General features: G+C 46.9%; 1 protein-coding gene across 1 annotated transcript in view; it reads left to right on the plus strand.

Moving 5' to 3' along the window:
* STK32B (serine/threonine kinase 32B) overlaps window positions 1–17,489 on the plus strand; it is a gene marked incomplete at its 5' end in the record, with an annotated part of 406,524 nt that overhangs the window by 124,944 nt on the left and 264,091 nt on the right. The window contains one exon of the mRNA XM_010847794.1: window positions 6,100–6,251. Coding sequence (XP_010846096.1) covers window positions 6,100–6,251 — 152 coding nt within the window. The remainder of the gene's footprint in view (window positions 1–6,099; window positions 6,252–17,489) is intronic.

Below are 17,489 nucleotides of genomic sequence, written 5' to 3' on the forward strand. Positions count from 1 at the left end.
GATTGATATAATTGGTGTAAGTAGTAGCTTTAATGTTTGTAACCTTGGACCCTTGAGTTAATTCTTTTTCTTGTTATAGCCCACCACACCTTTGCTCTGTAGGAATGCAACTTTATCTAATGCTTTTGGAGGGTGGCGCTTGACTTATCACCTTTAGAGAAAAATAAGTTTTCTGAAGAAAGGGTCTTAAAATGTTAACAGGCCTCCGGGCCAGAAGATGATGCAAATCACCTAAACTTTTGCATATGATAAGTTTGCAGAAAGAAAGCCTGGCTTACTGCATGACTCTACCCCTTCCCCCATTATCCTCTATGCATAACTTAAGGTATAAAAACTACTTTGGAAAATAAAGTGCGGGCCTTGTTCACCGAAACTTGGTCTCCCCATGTCGTTCTTTCTCTCACCTTCTGGCTGAATTATTCAGCCTCTTTTCTCCACTGAATTTCCTCACTGAGCTATCCTTATTTCAGCCTCTTTTCTTACTGAATTTTCCTACTGAGCTATCCTTATTCTATCACTCTTTATATCCTTAATTAACGTTTAATTAAGCAGTTGTTTCCTGATCCTCGCCGATGCCGTCCCTGCTTCGAATTCCCTGGATCCACCGGGGCTGGACCCCGGCAGTTCCTCTTCACTTTCTGCCATAAGGGTGGTGTCATCTGCATATCTGAGGTTATTGATATTTCTCCCGGCAATCTTGATTCCAGCTTGTGCTTCTTCCAGCCCAGCGTTTCTCATGATGTACTTTGCATATAAGTTAAATAAGCAGGGTGACAATATACAACCTTGACATACTCCATTTCCTATTTGGAACCAATCTGTTGTTCCATGTCCAGTTCTAACTGTTGCTTCCTGACCTACACACAGGTTTCTCAAGAGTCAGGTCAGGTGGTCTGGTATTCCCATCTCTTTCAGTATTTTCCACAGTTTATTGTGATCCACACAGTAAAGGCTTTGGCATAGTCAATACAGCAGAAATAGATGTTTTTCTGGAACTCTTTTGCTTTTTTGATGATCCAGAAGATGTTGGCAATTTGGTCTCTGGTTCCTCTGCCTTTTCTAAAACCAGCTTGAACATCTGGAAGTTCATGGTTCATGTACTGCTGAAGCCTGGCTTGGAGAATTTTGACCATTACTTTCCTAGTGTGTGAGATGAGTACAATCGTGTCGTAGTTTGAGCATTCTTTGGCATTGCCTTTCTTAGGGAATGAAAACTGACCTTTTCCAGTCCTGTGGCCACTGCTGAGTTTTCCAAATTTGCTGGCATATTGACCTTATTTAATCCTGATTTTTTTCACTTTTCCCCAATTTGGTTTTTTCCCCTGCTCAGATTCTTGCTCCTGCAAGCATCACCAGTGTCTTTAAATGTTACACTACACCTGTACATCAATCAGCAGGATTTGCTAAGTGCACTCAAGCTGAGGATGGGGTGGGCAGCACAGCAAAGGTCAACTGAATCATGTACGAAGAAGCATCCAGGCTGGTCCACGGAAGGGCAGCACCAGCCTTTGCACCTGCACAGTCCTGGGTTCCCAGCACAGCTCTGGTTTCTCTGATTCTGGGGTCATCTGTTTCCCCAGAGCCAGGCTTGCCTGAGCTGAAGAGTGGGGTTCACAGTCGTGACCATAAAGGTCACTGAGGATACAGCCAGACAAGGACTTTCCTGAAGAGTCCAGCAAAGTGATTCTCAGCTGGCCTGCATGTCAGATTCCCCTGGGAAGCTTTTTACAAAATACACCATCCTAGGGTCCTCCCAGACCTCTGAGGGTGCTGCAGACTGAGGTCATCAGTGCTGTGAATGAGCAGTCCACTGGGGAATACTGGATGCCAGTGTGATGGAGATTCTCAACACCCAGCGGTCCCCCTTCTCTGCCAAAGTGGGATCAGGTCCCAGATTTCTGATGCACAGTATGCTGGCCACATGTCTTTCTTACGACAAGTCATCTGAAATCCATGCTCACTAGCATTTATTTATTTGCCCCAATAAATTGTTATTAATAAATGATAAATCAATTCCTAACTGAATTAGACTAATGATGGTTGTTAACTGCCAGTCAGCAGCTGGAGTGGCTCTGGCCAAACTGCATGTAGTCTGCCTCATTAATTGTGGTTTCTGGTGGAAGGGGTTCTGTGCTGCCCTGCTGAGGAGTGCTGAGGCCACCTGGGACCCACCTCCTCTGTTTGGAAATTTCCCAGCACCTGAGCAGAGCTGACCATTGGTAAGGAGGGCTGACGTTCCCTCTGGAACACCTGTTCTGAGCCCAGGAGGCTGAGATGCTCAACCCCTCCAGGCAACATTCTGTATCAACCTCCCTTCCTTATCTGGTACCCAGAGTCAGACGTCCAAGCCCTATGCAACTCACGAGCTCTGCTTTGAAAGCTCGAATTCGAATCCCATTTTGAAGAGTCTCCCCTAGCTCCTGAGCTGTCTCTGAGCTGCAGTGAGTGTCAACTTCCCCTCTTCCAGGGGAGGTGAGAGCCATCTCTCAGCACCTTCGCCCACCATCAGTTATACCAACAAGAGCTGGGGACAGGGTAGGGGGGACAGGGGCTCTTCCTCTCACATGGGTGTTGCCCAGACCCCATGGAGTCACAGCCTCAGCTTTTTGAGATGATGCAGCTGACTGGACTTCAGGGCTCCCAGCCCTGGCAGAAGTCGTGTCTGTTCCACACCTTTTCTGAGAAGACAAATGAAGAGTGACGGAGATGGGAAACCCTAATTAGTAGAATGATCCACCCACCACATGTCTGCCTGCAGATGTGGATCTCAGGGCTGTAGAAGGGTCTCAGATTCCTGTGGACCACGGCCCCACAGGGCTTTTGTATAGCACACCTTTGCCTCCTCTGGCTTTATACAAACTTAAAGTTTGTTGGTAAAGGTTGTGAGCCTTCAACCTCATGCCACTAAAGAGCCTCTTGATGAAGATGGAAGAAGACAGTGAAAACGCTGGCTTAAAACTCAACATTCAAAAAAGTAAGACCATGGCATCCAGTCCCATCACTTCATGACAAATAGATGGGGAAACAATGGAAACAGTGAGAGACTTCATTTTCTTGGGCTCCAAAATCACTGTGGATGGTGACTGCAGTCGTGAAATTAAAAGACACTGCTCCTTGGAAGGAAAACCTAGACAAACCTAGGTAGTGTATTAAAAAGCAGAGGCATCATTTTGCCAGCAAAGGTGCGTATAGTCAGAGCTATGGTTTTTCCAGTAGTCACGTATGGATGTGAGCGTTGGACCATAAAGAAGGATAAGCACCAAAGAACTGATGCTTCTGAACTGTGGTGTTGGAGAAGACTTTTGAGAGTCCCTTGGACTGCAAGGAGATTAAACCAGTCCATCCTAAAGGAAATCAACACTTAATATTCATTGGAAGGACTGATGCTGAAGCTTAAACTGCAGTACTTTGGCCACCTGATGCGAAGGGCTGACTCACTAGAAAAGACCCAGATGCTGGGAAAGATTGAAGGCAGGAGGAGAAGGGGACGACAGAGGATGAGATGGTTGGATGGCATCACCGACTCTATTGACATAAGTTTGAGCAAACTCAAAGAGATAGTGAAGGACAGGGAAGCCTGGTGTGCTGCAGTCCACGAGGTCACAAAGAGGCAGACACGACTGAGCTACTGAACAACAAGAACTTCGTGCCACTGATGTACTGCCTAGAAAAACACTCATTTGGAGGTTTCATGAAATGTGCTCTTTAAGACATTAAGATTCGGGTGACATTTATCATCCCCCAGATGCAGCCAGGCTCTCTCACATCCTCAGTCTTGTTTAGTTTCATCCCAGTGGGGCAGGGTGGGCTTTGATAACTCAGTTCAGACAGATGCTGAGACAGAAGCTCAGAAAGACAGCAAGAACCAGAGTGGGAATCGGAATTCAGGCTTTTGTCCATCATCTTCTTTTTTTGTTTGTTTTAATGAGCTCTGCTAGGTCCTTGTTGCTGCGCAGGCTTTTCTCTAGTTGCAGTGAATCGGGGCTACTCTAGTTGTGGTGCACATGCTTCTCAGTGCGGTGGCTTCTCTGGTTGCCAAGCACCAGCTCTGGAGTGTAGGGGCTTCCGTTGTTTTGGTTCCTGGGCTCTAGAGCACAGACTCAGTAGTTGTGGCATAGAGACTTAGTTGCTCCATGGCATGTGGGATCTTCCTGGACCAAGGATCGAACCCAGATCTCCTACATTGGCAGATGGATTCTTTACTACTGAGCCACCAGGAAAGCCCCCACTGTCTTGTATCCGCCTCAGATTCACAGCCTGTTGGGGCCAAAAGGGTCCCGAGTTCCAACAGAAGAGCAACTTGGGCTGCCTGGAGAAAACCCTGCACTCCCAAGCCGGCGACCACATCCCTGGTGTTGTCCATCACAGCCCTGTTTCCCAGGAGGAGCATCATTGGTGAAAAGCACCGGCTGGAGGGGCAGAGAGCCTGAGTTTGAGTCCCAAGGTGTGAAGAAGGTCTAAGACCTTTCTGTGCATCTCTTCCTTTATCTGTCAAGTGAGGGTGTTAAGAGTAGTTACTGTACTGAGTTGAACAGTGTCACCCCACCCCCAAATTTACATGATGGAGCTGCTAGTAAGGGCTTCCCTTGTAGCTCAGTCGGTAAAGAATCTGCCTGCAGTGCAGGAGACTGGGGTTCGATCCCTGGGTTGGGAAGATCCCCCGGAGAAGGAAATGGCAAGCCACTCCAGTATCCTGGCCTGGAAAATCTCATGGACAGAGGAGCCTGGTGGGTTGCAGTCTATAGGGTTACAAAGAGTTGGGCACAACTGAGCGACTAACACTTACTGACTTATTTAGCTGCTAGCACGGAGCATCCAGGATTGGTAACAACCTTCAGAAATTAGAAGAGGCCAAGAAAGATTCTCTCTGAGAGCCTGCAGAGGGTACAGCCCTGCCAGCACTTTAATTTGGAGCTTCCGGCCTCCAGAGCTGTGAGACAGTAAATGTCTCCTGTGTTGAGCCCCCCAGTCTGTGGTCCTTTGATGTGGCAACCTGGGGAAAGGAAGGCAAAACCCTGTCAGGATGTTGGGAACACGGTATCTGTTCTTCCTGCTAATTTTTTCCAGTGACACTGTACTCCTTGCTGGGTGTCCTAAGGCTCCATGTCCTCCTTTATATCTTTCCTTTTCCTTGAACGTCTCTTCTTTTGACTTTGCCATCTTGCCAGCCTTTCATGACTCCCCTCTGGCATTAGCGCCTCCAGACAGCCTTCTCTGACAGCAGGTTCCCCCTCCCACTGCAGCCCCTTGTGAGTTAGGGAGTTGCTCCAAAGTCAAAGTGTTGTGGATTTGACACTGAGAAGCTTGTTGAACTCTAATTAGCACACTCAGCTGCAGTTTCCTTGCAGTTGAAGGCGGTTGTGCTGTTTAGCCACTAAATTGTGTCTGACTCTTTGTGACCCCACAGACTGTAGCCCACCAGGCTCCTCTGTCCATGGGATTTTCCAGGCAAGGATACTAGAGTGGGTTGCCATTTCCTTCTCCAGGGGAGGGCTTCCCTGATAGCTCACTTGGTAAAGAATTTGCCTGCAATGCAGGAGACCCCAGTTTGATTCCTGGGTTGGGAAGATCCGCTGGAGAAGGGATAGGCTACCAGTCTGGTATTCTTGGACTTCCCTTGTGGCTCAGCTGGTAAAGAATCCCCCTACAATACAGGAGACCTGGGTTCGATCCCTGAGTTGGGAAGATCCCCCTGGAGAAGGGAAAGTGTACTCACTCCAGTATTCTGGCCTGGACAGTTCCCTGGGCTGTATAGTCCATGGGGTTGCAAAGAGTCAGACAGGACTGAACGACTTTAAGTTTCACTCCCAGGGATCTTTCCAGATCAAGGATCAAGCCCATGTCTCCTGCACTGGCAGACGGATTCTTTGAGGTTGAGTCACCAAGGAATCCCTATATGGGCAGTACTTAGTGTAAATACTGATCAGCAGCTCTTCCATGATGCCAATGTGGAGGGACTGTGGCATAGCCAGGGCTGCTCGCCCACCAGGATTTCAGAACCGAGCCTTGAACCCAGGAGTGGGGAGGCAGTGAGGGGCTTTCCCTTTTTGTTCTTTTGAAATGTTGGTCTGAACGTTCTCCCCTTTGGCTGTCACTCAGGTGTGCATCGTGCAGAAGCGAGACACCAAGAAAATGTATGCGATGAAGTACATGAACAAGCAGAAGTGCATCGAGAGGGATGAGGTGCGGAACGTCTTCCGGGAACTCCAGATCATGCAGGGCCTGGAGCATCCTTTCCTGGTCAATCTTTGGTGAGTGAGTCCCTCCAGGGTTGCTGTGAATGCCTCATGGTGCGGCCAAACACAGACACGGCTCTGCAGCAGGAATCCTGCATTGTTCAGAGAGGAAACGGAATTTTCTGGGTTCGGATGTTCTTTTGAATATATCACTGTGTATGCTTTCCAATGACTATTGTCATTTTCTGATGAAATCATTAAGCACATACTTAATTTTCATTCTATTCTCTTACCTGGTGAATCGGAATTGAAATTGATTTAGAAGAGAAGGTTGTTGTATGTTTGAGAACGCAGGTACAATGTTTTAAGAGGATGCCAAGTGGGAGTCTTCTAAGGGAATTTATCGAAAATCACCTGCATGATGTTGATGGCAAGAAGGACTTCTGGGAGCTGATGTTTTACTCCACTCTGGATGGCTGCCCGGTGTGGACATGCTGAATTCCAACTTCTGAATCTGGCCCACAGGGCCCAGTTCCATCCATGTTCTGAAACTCTCTGCATAGCACTGCTGGCTCTTGTCTCTGCTTTGTGTCCTAGATTTGCCACTTTGCTGGTGGTTTCCCTGCCTCTGAGCCTTTGCATGTGAAGTTTCCTCTTTCTGAGGCTTCTAATACCTCCCAGTCTACCCAGCTTCCTCCTACCAAATGCCTCAGATGGGCATTTCTATGGGGAAATGTCATACATTAGAGACTGGTAACAAGTGTGTGTCTGTCATGTCTCCAGCCACACAAGTACTTCAGTTATTTGGGGGAAATAAAACCGCTTCATGTTTTAATTGCTATGCAAGAGAAATTTTCTAATTTACTTTTTATTGAGGGGACATTTAGTTTATTAATACTATATTTGTTTCTTGTGTACAACATTATATTTCTGTATGCACTCCAGTGTGCTCATCACCAAAAATTAAGCTTCCATTCGTCACCATTCAGTTGATCCCCTTTCATCACTTCACACTCCCCTGGCCCCGCCCCTTTCCCTCTGATAACCACTGTGTTCTCAGCATGTATGTGTTTGTTTTTGATTGATCTGGTTTGTTCATGTATTTTTTGTTTGTTTTTTATATGCCACATGTGAGTAAAATCATACAGGGCTTGTCTTTCTCCATCTGATCTATTTCTCTTACCATAATACCCTCAAAGTCCATCCATGTTGTTGCAAATAGCAAAATTTCATCTGTATTATTACGGCAGAGTAGTAATCAGTTATGTATATACACACACACACCCCACATCTTCTCCATCCATTCGTCTGTTGATGGGCTGTGAAGTTATTACCATATCTTGGCTATTATAACATAGTTGTACAAATATCTTTTGAATGAGTATTTTTCTGTTCTTTGGATAAATACCCAGGAATGGGGTAGCTGGATCATATGGTAGTTATATTTTTAATTTTTTGAGGAACCTCCAGACTATTTTGCACAGTGGCTGCACCATTTCTGATCAGAAAAGCAGTATAGGTTCATTGCAAAATGCAGAAAATGATGTACGGAAGAAGGCAATAGGGCTTCCCCAGTGACTCAGTGGTAAAGAATCCACCTGCCACTGCAAGAGACGTGGACTTGATTCCTGGGTTGCGAAGATCCCCTGGAGGAGGAAATGGCAACCCACTCCAGTATTCTTGCCTGGAAAAATCCCATGGACAGAGGAGTCTGGTGGGCTACAGTCCATGGGGTTGCAAAGAGTCAGACAGGATTCAGAAACTAAACAAGAACAACAAGAAGGAAATGGTTATCTAGAATCCCACCACCACCAGGTTGCATTCTGGTGTGTAATTCTTTTTTTATAGTAAGTCCCTGCATATGAATGAGTATCTTTCCTAGAATGCATTCGTAAGTCCAGTTTGTTCGTAAGACCAACAAAGTTAGCCTGGGTACCCAACTAACACAATCAGCTGTATAATACTGTACTGTAATAGGTTTAAAGTACTTTTCACACAAATTATTTATTTTTAAAAAACCCACAAAAGTAAAGAAAACATTTCTAATCTTATAGTACCGTATCTTGAAAATACAGTCGTATAGGACAACAGCTGGCATACAGGGCTGGCATTGAGTGACCTGTCCCCGTTTTACAGATGGGGTAATTGAGTCACACCACTAGTAGATGGAGGAGATGGGACTTGAATCCAGTCTGACTTCGTGGCCCATGCTTGCAACCCTTCTACCACTGCTGCTGTGAGAAGGCCCTGGCCCTTTCCTTCTTTGCCTACCGTTTCCCCTTCCTCCCTGCATGGAGCACCTCCTGCGAGGCTTCTGTTTGGCTGCTCTGTCACCCTGCTAGCAGGGAGTGTGGTGTGGAATCACTTGTCAGGCTCATAAGGATGCCATGGCTTTGAATTAATTACACGTCAGCTTTTCATCTCATTACACGGAGGGTGAATTACCATGGCCTTGGAGCGCCTGACTGCGCTCCTTCTCATTCCTGTCTTTTGCTGACATGCTCTATAACTGGCAGAGGCAAAGACCAGGCACTGATTAGTTTTCGCGACAGTTTGGCCTCTAGAGAATGAATGATGGGTGTTCCCAAGCCTGTGACGATTCAGGTTGAGTTGTCAAGTGCAATATTTTCACCTGTTCTGAAGCAAAGCTGTTCTGCTCTCTGGGGCTTTAGACAACTGGAGCAAAGGAAAAAGGTGATGAAATATCCCACCCCAAACAGAGGAGTTGTGCAGTAACAGGAGCCCTGGAGAGGCAGGGCGTGGGAGAGGAGGGGAGGGGAGAGATGAGGCAGAGAGTTCCAACACTCGGGCTCTGAGGTCTGATCTCCCAGGTTCTAATAACAGCTCTGCCTCTTGTAGGTGAAGAGGTTGCTATGGACTGAATTGTGTTTCCTCCCTACCCTCTCCCTGCCCCACAAAAATTCATATATTGATACCCTAACTCACAATGTGATTGTATCTGGAGATAGGACCTTTTGGTGGCTATTAAGGTTAAACGAGGTCATTAGGGTAGAACCCTAATCCAATGTGATCTTTACCTGTCTGCTTCCCTGGTGGCTCGGATGGTAAAGAATCTGTCTGCAATGGAGGAAACCTGAATTCGATCCCTGAGTCAGGAAGAGACCCTGGAGAAGGGAATGGCAACCCATTCTAATATTCTTGCCTGGAGAATTCCATGGACAGAGGAGCCTGGCAGGTTACAGTCCATGGAGTCACAAAGAGTTGGACATGACTAAGCAACTACCACCACTAATCCAAAAGGATGGTAGCCTTGTAAGAAGATGGAGAGAGTTCGAGTCTCCACCATGTAAGGACAGAGCAGGAAGGGGCCTGCCTGCAAACCAAGAAGAGAGCCCTCACCGGAACACAACCATGCCTGCGTCCTGATCTTGGACCCTGATCTCGGGCTTCCAACCTCCAGAATTGTGCGAGAATACACTTCCACTGCTTCAGTCTCCCAGGTGGTGGTTTTGTTACGGCAGCCTGAGCAGACTAGTACAGATGCCTTGAGAGTGATTTGAGTCTCCCTTCTGTGTCTCAGTTTACTTCTTTGGAAAATGGAAGTGAAAAGGTGATCACATCACAGGGTTGCTGTAAAGACCAAACAGGGCAATATTAATGCATACAAGCATCCACACGGTCCTGAGCTTGAGGCGGCTGCTGGGTCAGGGACCTCCACTGCTGCTGGTAGGACTAGCACTTGTCCTTCAGGTCAGCTATGGGCTGGCTGGACCAATCCTGTCCTCATCCAGCTGTGAACATGAGGACGTGCTTGCTGACTATTAGAAGATGGATTGAGTTTTCAGTACTAAAGACTTTTGTCTTGATCAGTGGTAGTGGGGAGGTAGTTTGTGTGTATTTTCAGACTGTATTTTCAAAATCCAATTCTACTTACCAGATTGACTACATTTACTAGACTGTTAAATGTTCTATTTACAGCTGGGCAGGTGCCTCCCCCGCCCTATTTGCTGTTGAAGTAACTGTGGGGATGGAGGGGTGGATACCTGGCAGGACAAGATGAGAACAGATACCTGCAATTAATGTAAACAGTTCTCATAGCAAGTATTGTTTCTAGAGCCTTCCCTGAGTAGAGAATGGCTGAATTATGACACAGCTCTCTAACAGGCTACTGGAAGCCAAGAAAGAACCACTTAAATTAGTGGCTAAATTTTTTTTTGGCATTGAGACCTTTGATTCAAGTAAAACTACATAAGGTGTTGAAAGATAGAGCTGATCTGTCTGAAGCAGGGGGCAGGAAAGAAGGTTGTAGAGAGGACAGAGACAGGAAGTCCCTTAGGGAACCTCTGATGAAGGACAAAGACCTGTACAGAGTTTCCCTGATGGGCTCAGTGGTAAAGAATCTGCCTGCAGTGCAGGAGACACAGAAACATGGGTTGATCCTTGGGTCGGGAATATCTCCTGGAGGATAGCATGCGACCCACTCCAGTATTCTTGCCTGGAAAATCCCATGGACAGAGGAACCTGGCAAACTTCAGACCATGGGGTCGCAGAGTCAGACACAACTAAAGAGACTGAGCATGCACACACCAAAGCCCTGTATAAAGAATCACCAGTTACTGAGCAGCTTCATTTTCATAAAAATAATCATCTTTGATCTTGAATATTGCTACAACCTCCCAACTGGCATTTTAGCACTTAGTCATCACCAGTTTGCCACACACAAGTTGTCTTGTTCAGCTCAGGCTGCCATAACAGATTACCATAGACTGGTGGATTAAATAATAGACATTTATTTCCCATAGTTCTGCAGGCTGGGAAGTCTGAGATGGGGGGCCAGCATGGTCAAGTTCTGATGAAGACCCTTTTCCTGGTGTAGAGATGGCTGTCCTCCTGCTGTGCCTTCCCCTTGGTCTGGGAGAGAGGGAGAGAGAGGGAGAGAGAGGGAGAGAGAGGGAGAGCACTGTCTTGCCTCTACTTATAAGGGCACTAATACCATCACAAGGGCTCCATCCTCATGACCTGATTATCCCCCAGCCACTCTGTATCCCTCACACAGGGGACTAGAGTTTCAACATATGAACTGGGAGAAGGGGACATAAACATTTAGCCTACAGCACAGGGAAAGTCTCATCAAAGTGCAAATCTAAGCCCACCCCACCTCTGATTAGAATTCTGCAATGACTCCCCAAAGCCCACAGAATAAATGTTTCTTCACAACCTGGCCTCTGATATTATGTTAGTCCCTCCTCTGGACGCCCATGCCTGCTCCTGTCTTCGTGCATTTTTGTTCCAGCCACACTAAGTGATTAGTGGGACCCATCATTCATCTTGTCGTTTTGATCCCTCCAGGCCTTTTGCATTTGCTGTTCCTTCTGCCTGGAATACCGATTCCCCTTTCTTCTCTGTGAGAACGTCTGCTCTTCCCCTACAAGTATTCATTCATTAAATAGACATTTATTTGACTCTTCCTGTGTACCAGGCACTGGCTTAATTTCTTAAAAGAGTTTTTTTTTTTTTTTCAATTTTGCTTGTAGTTGCACTGGGTCTTCATTGGGCTTCTCTGGTGGCTCAGACGGTAAAGAATCCACCTGCAACGTGGGAGACCTGAGTTCAATCCGTTGGTTGGGAAGATCCCCTGGAGGAGGACATGGCAACCCACTGTAGTATTCTTGCCTGGAGAATCCCCATGGACATGAACAGAGGAGCCTGGCAGGCTACAGTCCATGGGGTGGCAAAGAGTCAGACATGACTGAGCATTGCTGTGCGTGGGCTTTCTCTAGGTGTGATGAGCGGGACTGTTTTCTAGTTGCAGTGTGTGGGTTTCTCATTACGGTGGCTTCTCTTGTAACAGAGCACAGGCTCTAGGTGTGTGGGCTTTAGTAGTTGCGGGGCAGGAGCTCAGTACTTGCAGCTTGGGAGCTCTAGAGTGCGGGCCCAGTAGTTGTGGCACACGGGCTTAGTTGTTCCGCTATATGTGGAATCTTCCCGGACCAGAGATCAAACCCGTCTCCTGCATTGGTAGGTGGACTCTTATCCACTGGACCACTAGGGAAGTGCCCCTGTCTTAATTTCTTAGGGTCCAGAGAAGAAGAGGATCCTTCTGTCTCCTGCCCTCTTGGAGTTCATAGGCCAGCAACTACCTTCTCCTCCGAGCTGCCTCAGGGTTGCTGCCCACGTGACGACAGGTAGTGCTTCCTTCTGGACTCTATTGCAGAACAAGGCAGTTCAATCACATTTATCTGCTTGTACATCTGTTTCGTCCATTAGTGTGAGACTCCTGGGGATTGGGGCCATGTCTCATTTGCCTCTGTAGTCTCAGCATCCACAGTGTTCAATAAATTAATTCTTTCAGTGTTTGTTAAGGATCTGCAGCATCTGTGCTGGCATTGGTGATGGAACAGTGGGCAAGATAGTCACTCCTGATCTTTACAGAGCTTACAGATGAGAAAGGACAGACCCTTTAACCAATTTGTGTTTCTCTGCTCTTTTCCTTGAATAGTCACTGTCCTTTGGGGGCCTGGGTAACTTAAAAATATAGAGATAGCAAATGGCCACCATGTCCTGGGGGTCAGAGACGGGAAATGCTCATGGGGTTTTCTCAATTCCAATTAGCAGCATCTTCTTTAGTCTCCATCACCATGGCAACTCCCTTACTAGAAGGAAGCAAGAGGTGATGCTGACATGTCCAGGGTCCTTGTCTCACCTTTTACTATTCAAGGATTTGTCAGTATCACTGGTCACTTGGTTTGTGCTTTCAAGATGTCAGATTTCCCAAATTTTACTTTTAAGTGGAATAGGTTTGTCATCCCTAAGGGAGTGAGTGGGGATTATAAAATGTCCCAGCTCCATTCTGATATCCAAAGGGTCAGCACTGAACTGTGGAAAGGGAGGGATGAGGAGCTACAGGTTGTTCCATGAAAAACCAGGCTGGAGGCAGGGTAGAATTGGGCGCTATGTCAGACAGTTCTTGTGAGTGAAGGGGGGGGTGGTCCATCAATCAATCAGGAAGGGCGTGGAGTTTGCAGAAGGTCAGAGGGAAAGCCAGGACTCCCTTGGACTGGCCAGTGGTCTTTGGAGCCCTCTGCTTCCCCACCTTCCAACCCCCGACACAGTCCCTTCTGGTGCCCGTTTCTCTGACTCTTTCTTATACTTCCCATGGTTTTTCTGTAATTAGGGCTCTCCTTGGTCCTTGGTACTCATTAAAGTCTTCCCACACTTTATCAAGTGGTCTTAAGATCCATGTCTTAAAATCTTAGTAACACTACCCTATTTGGGTCATCCATGGTACGTGGCTCTTTTCCTATTTTAGCTTGATCTAAACCGTCTTACAACGCTTCCCTAGTAGCTCAGATGGTAAAGCGTCTGCCTGCAGTGTGGGAGACCTGGGTTCAATCCCTGGGTCGGGAAGATCCCCTGGAAAAGGAAATGGCAACCCACTCCAGTACTCTTGCCTGGAAAATTCCATGGATGGAGGAGCCTGGTAGGCTACAGTCCATGGGATCACAAAGAGTTGGACATGACTGAGCAACTTCACTGGTTCAAACCATCTTTCAAGGTGGATGTTCTTGTCTTCAGTTTACAGTTGGAGAAGCTGAGGATGGGTGGGTTAAATAACTCGTGCAAGATTAAGTAGCTGACAGGAGGTGGCATTGGGATTAGAGGCAACAATATACCAGGAAATGGTTAACAACCAGCAGACCAAGGGGACACAATGCAAACCCTGATTTGTAGTGTCAGCCAATTCCCAGGGTGTAAATATTCCCATCATGGTCTGCTGTAGACTTGGTGTATGTGTCTTCCCTGGGTTTATATGTTTGAAGCCTAATCTGCAATGGGATGGTGTCAGGAGGTGAGGGCCTTTGGGAGTTGATTAATTCACGAGGGTGGAGCCTTCATGAATGGGATTAATGCCCTTATAAATGCCCCCATGGAGCTTCCTTACTCACTCCTTCCCCTTCTGCCTCGTGAAGACACAGCAAGAAGACAACTATCTATGAGCCAGAAGGCTGACCCTCGCCAGACCTCAAATCTGCCCACACCTTGATCTTGATCTTGGACTTCCAGCCTCCACAGTTTTGAGAAAGGAATTTCCATTGTTTATAAGTCCCCCAGTCTATAGTACTCTATTACAGCAGCAATAACAGTCTAGGAAATGGTTTATACCAAATTAATTGCACGCCAGCCAGCTTGCAAATTTTCTGAAAATTCAGCAATTGTCATGAGCCAGTATAAGCCAGCCCAGAATAACCCTGATAGGCCCAGGTCTAACACCAAAGCATTTGCTCTTCCTAAACTCAACTTCTAGGAGCCAGGCTCAGGGATAAGCCTCATAGTCTGAAGGTGAATGAGCAATGAGAGCGATGCCTTGAGAGGAATTAAAAAGAAGAAATACGGTGGTTAGATATTGGGTAAAGCCTCAGTTTCTTCATCTGTACAATGGGTATAGTACCGCCCTCCTTTCCATGCTTTCTGAAGTCCAAATCAAATGTGTACCTGAAAGGTCTATGGAAATGATATATTTGTTAGCAAGATATATACATTCTTACACTTCCTTCTGAGAAAAACTGTGGGTAATAACATAAATCCCGTAAACAGTTTGTGTGTATGAAGTTTCTGGTGGGAGGCAGGGAATGCAGTTAAACATGAAAAGTGAAGTCGCTCAGTAGTGTCTGACTCTTTGCGACCCCATGGACTGTAGCCTACCAGGCTCCTCCATCCATGGGATTTTTCAGGCAAAAATACCAGAGTGGGTTGCCATTTCCTTCTCCAGATCTTCCTGACCCAGGGATTGAACTTGGGTCTCCTGCATTGTAGGCAGACGCTTTACCATCTGAGCCACCAGGGATGTCCTTTATCATGTTGAAGATTTAGAAATCTGCCTGCGATGCAGGAGACTCTTGTTCAATTCCTGGGTCAGGAAGATCTACTGGAGAAGGGATAGGCTACCCACTCCAGTATTCTTGCGCTTCCCTTGTGGCTCACCTGGTAAAGAATCCACCTGCAATGTGGGAGACCTGGGTTCGATCCCTGGGGTGGAAAGATCCCCTGGAGAAGGAAAAGGCTACCCACTCCAGTATTCTGGCCTAGAGAATTCCATGGACTGTATAGGCCATGGGGTCACAAAGAGTTGGACATGACTAAGTGATTAAACATGTAAGGATTTCGTTAAAGATGAGGGAGTCTCAGTGGCAAGCAATTTTATGTTAAGCTCTATCCCCAAGAGATACAAAAGTTGCATTAGGATATAATACATTTGGGAAGAGTGTATTCACTGTAGTGAGCTTAATTAAATTGGAAACCATGGTGTCCTTGTTCCTCATTTTTGAAAGTCACATGGCAGCTCCCCATTTTCTTCCAGCAGTTGGGCACACACCCACCGCCAGTCCCTACTTCTGGTCTTTTGCACTGATGTTTCCTCTGTTGGGACAACTTCCTGGGGACACCTGCAGGGCATACCCCTTCACTTCCCGCAGGTCTTTCTCCTGTTTGAGCTCTTTCTCTGACCACCCAATTTAAAACTGTGAGTTCCTCTCTACCCTGGCGGCTCCTAACCTTACAGTACACGATCCATTTTACTTATTCATCTTCTTTATTTTCTATGCCTCATTTAAACACACACACACAGACACAAAGGAAGGAAGGAAGGATTCCAAAAGGGCAGAATCTCTTGCATTTCCACTGCTCCTTCCCAGGGCTCAGGATCATGTCTTGGCATTAAAGACGTGAAGTTACATGGCTCACTAAGTAACAGCTGAATGAGGGATGGAATGAGTAAATGTCCCGTCTCCCCCACATAATGTGCAGGGAGCTGTAGGTGGCGACTTCCTTGGTTCTTCACTCCCACTAATCCACACTGACCTGGAAACCAAAAGCGAACCCTTTAGTCTTCTAAACCCAGTAGAAAGGATTTTGCTAATTTGGACACATGGGGTTTCACCCCTTACCTGTGATCCAGAGTAAAGTGTATGAAGCTGAGAAGTGGAAGTGACCTTCTACATTCTGGTGGATAACAGTGGTGGCTGCTCTAATAGCGAACTTATATTAAGCACCTGCTGGGTACCTGGCATTGCACTGAGTGCTCCACTGGGGTCATGCCATTCATCATTCCTGGGGCCCTGTCAGCTGGCTCTGGGCCTCTCCACTTTACAGAGACAGCTGAGGCCGAGGGGGTTAGGGCTATAAACGAACAGACTGTGCATCAGACTGGGGCTCTGCACGAGCGCCCGCTGTCCTTGGACTCATGAGTTCATTCCTCCAGTACATATTTATTGAGTGCCTGTTATGTGCCAGGTATGGTCGTAAGTGCTGATGATATGTGTAAAGCAAAAGGCATGGCTTTAACTGCGTGGAGCATCCCTGTTCCTGGTTTGGACAGGAGACAGGCAAAAATCCAATAATTATTAAAATACGGACAATTCAAGATACTGGCGAGTGCTGGGAAGAGGGTGCATGTGCCCAGGAAATTGACATTGTGGAGGAAGAAGAAGCATGGCATTTGCTATGGCGTCAGGGAGACTCCCCAAGTTAAGTGGCACCTCATGGATTTCCTGGCACCCATTGCCCACAGCAGGTCCCCAAGGCAGGCATTATTACACATGGGGAAACTGAGGCTTGGAGAAGCTTGAGTGATTGATTGTATAGGGCCTCACAGTTAACAGGAGAGAGCCAGGATTCCTGCAGAACTTAGACTTTCCAGAATGTTGCACCATCTACATTTTTCTAGCTGATGCAAGAAGAGTTGTTTGCAATTGTATTAGAATTTTGAAGAGAAAACAGACCTATCTTTGGGATTGTATCCACTCACTTCAGATTTGACACTTTCCTTCTCTGGGTGCTGTTTCCTCCCCTGTGGCCTGAAAGGCTTAAACTCTATCCCCTGGTCCTTCCCTGGTTTCCATGGAGACCTGGGGGCCCAGAAAGTTCCTTAGAGGTTACTCGGGCCTGATGGGGCTGAAAGTCTAGGGACTTGGTCTCTGTCCTGCCTCATTCTGCGTTCATGTTTCTTCATATTCTACATGTGGCTTCATTTAAGGAAGAGTTTCTGCTGCTTGATGATGTTGACAGCCAGCAGCCTGAGTCCTCTCTCCTGCTCTGTGAGTCGGGGATTGGACCACCCGCAGCCTGCTTTGTGGGCTGAGAACGGGGCCCAAGCACAGCCAACTGTGAGAGGCAGAGCAGAATGACCCAGGCTATGTGATCAAATCCAAAGAATTACGGGCGTAATGAAACTACATCACAGTGTGCAAAACCAGAGGCAGCACGTTTATGGTTAAAGAATGTTCTGTCACACACTCGTGTTAACTGCTGTACCCGGGTCAGTGACGGGCACCACAGGGGACAGGAAAGGATGCC

Source organism: Bison bison, unplaced genomic scaffold, assembly GCF_000754665.1.
Source record: "Bison bison bison isolate TAMUID 2011002044 unplaced genomic scaffold, Bison_UMD1.0 scf7180017864255, whole genome shotgun sequence".
Taxonomy (NCBI): Eukaryota; Metazoa; Chordata; class Mammalia; order Artiodactyla; family Bovidae; genus Bison; species Bison bison.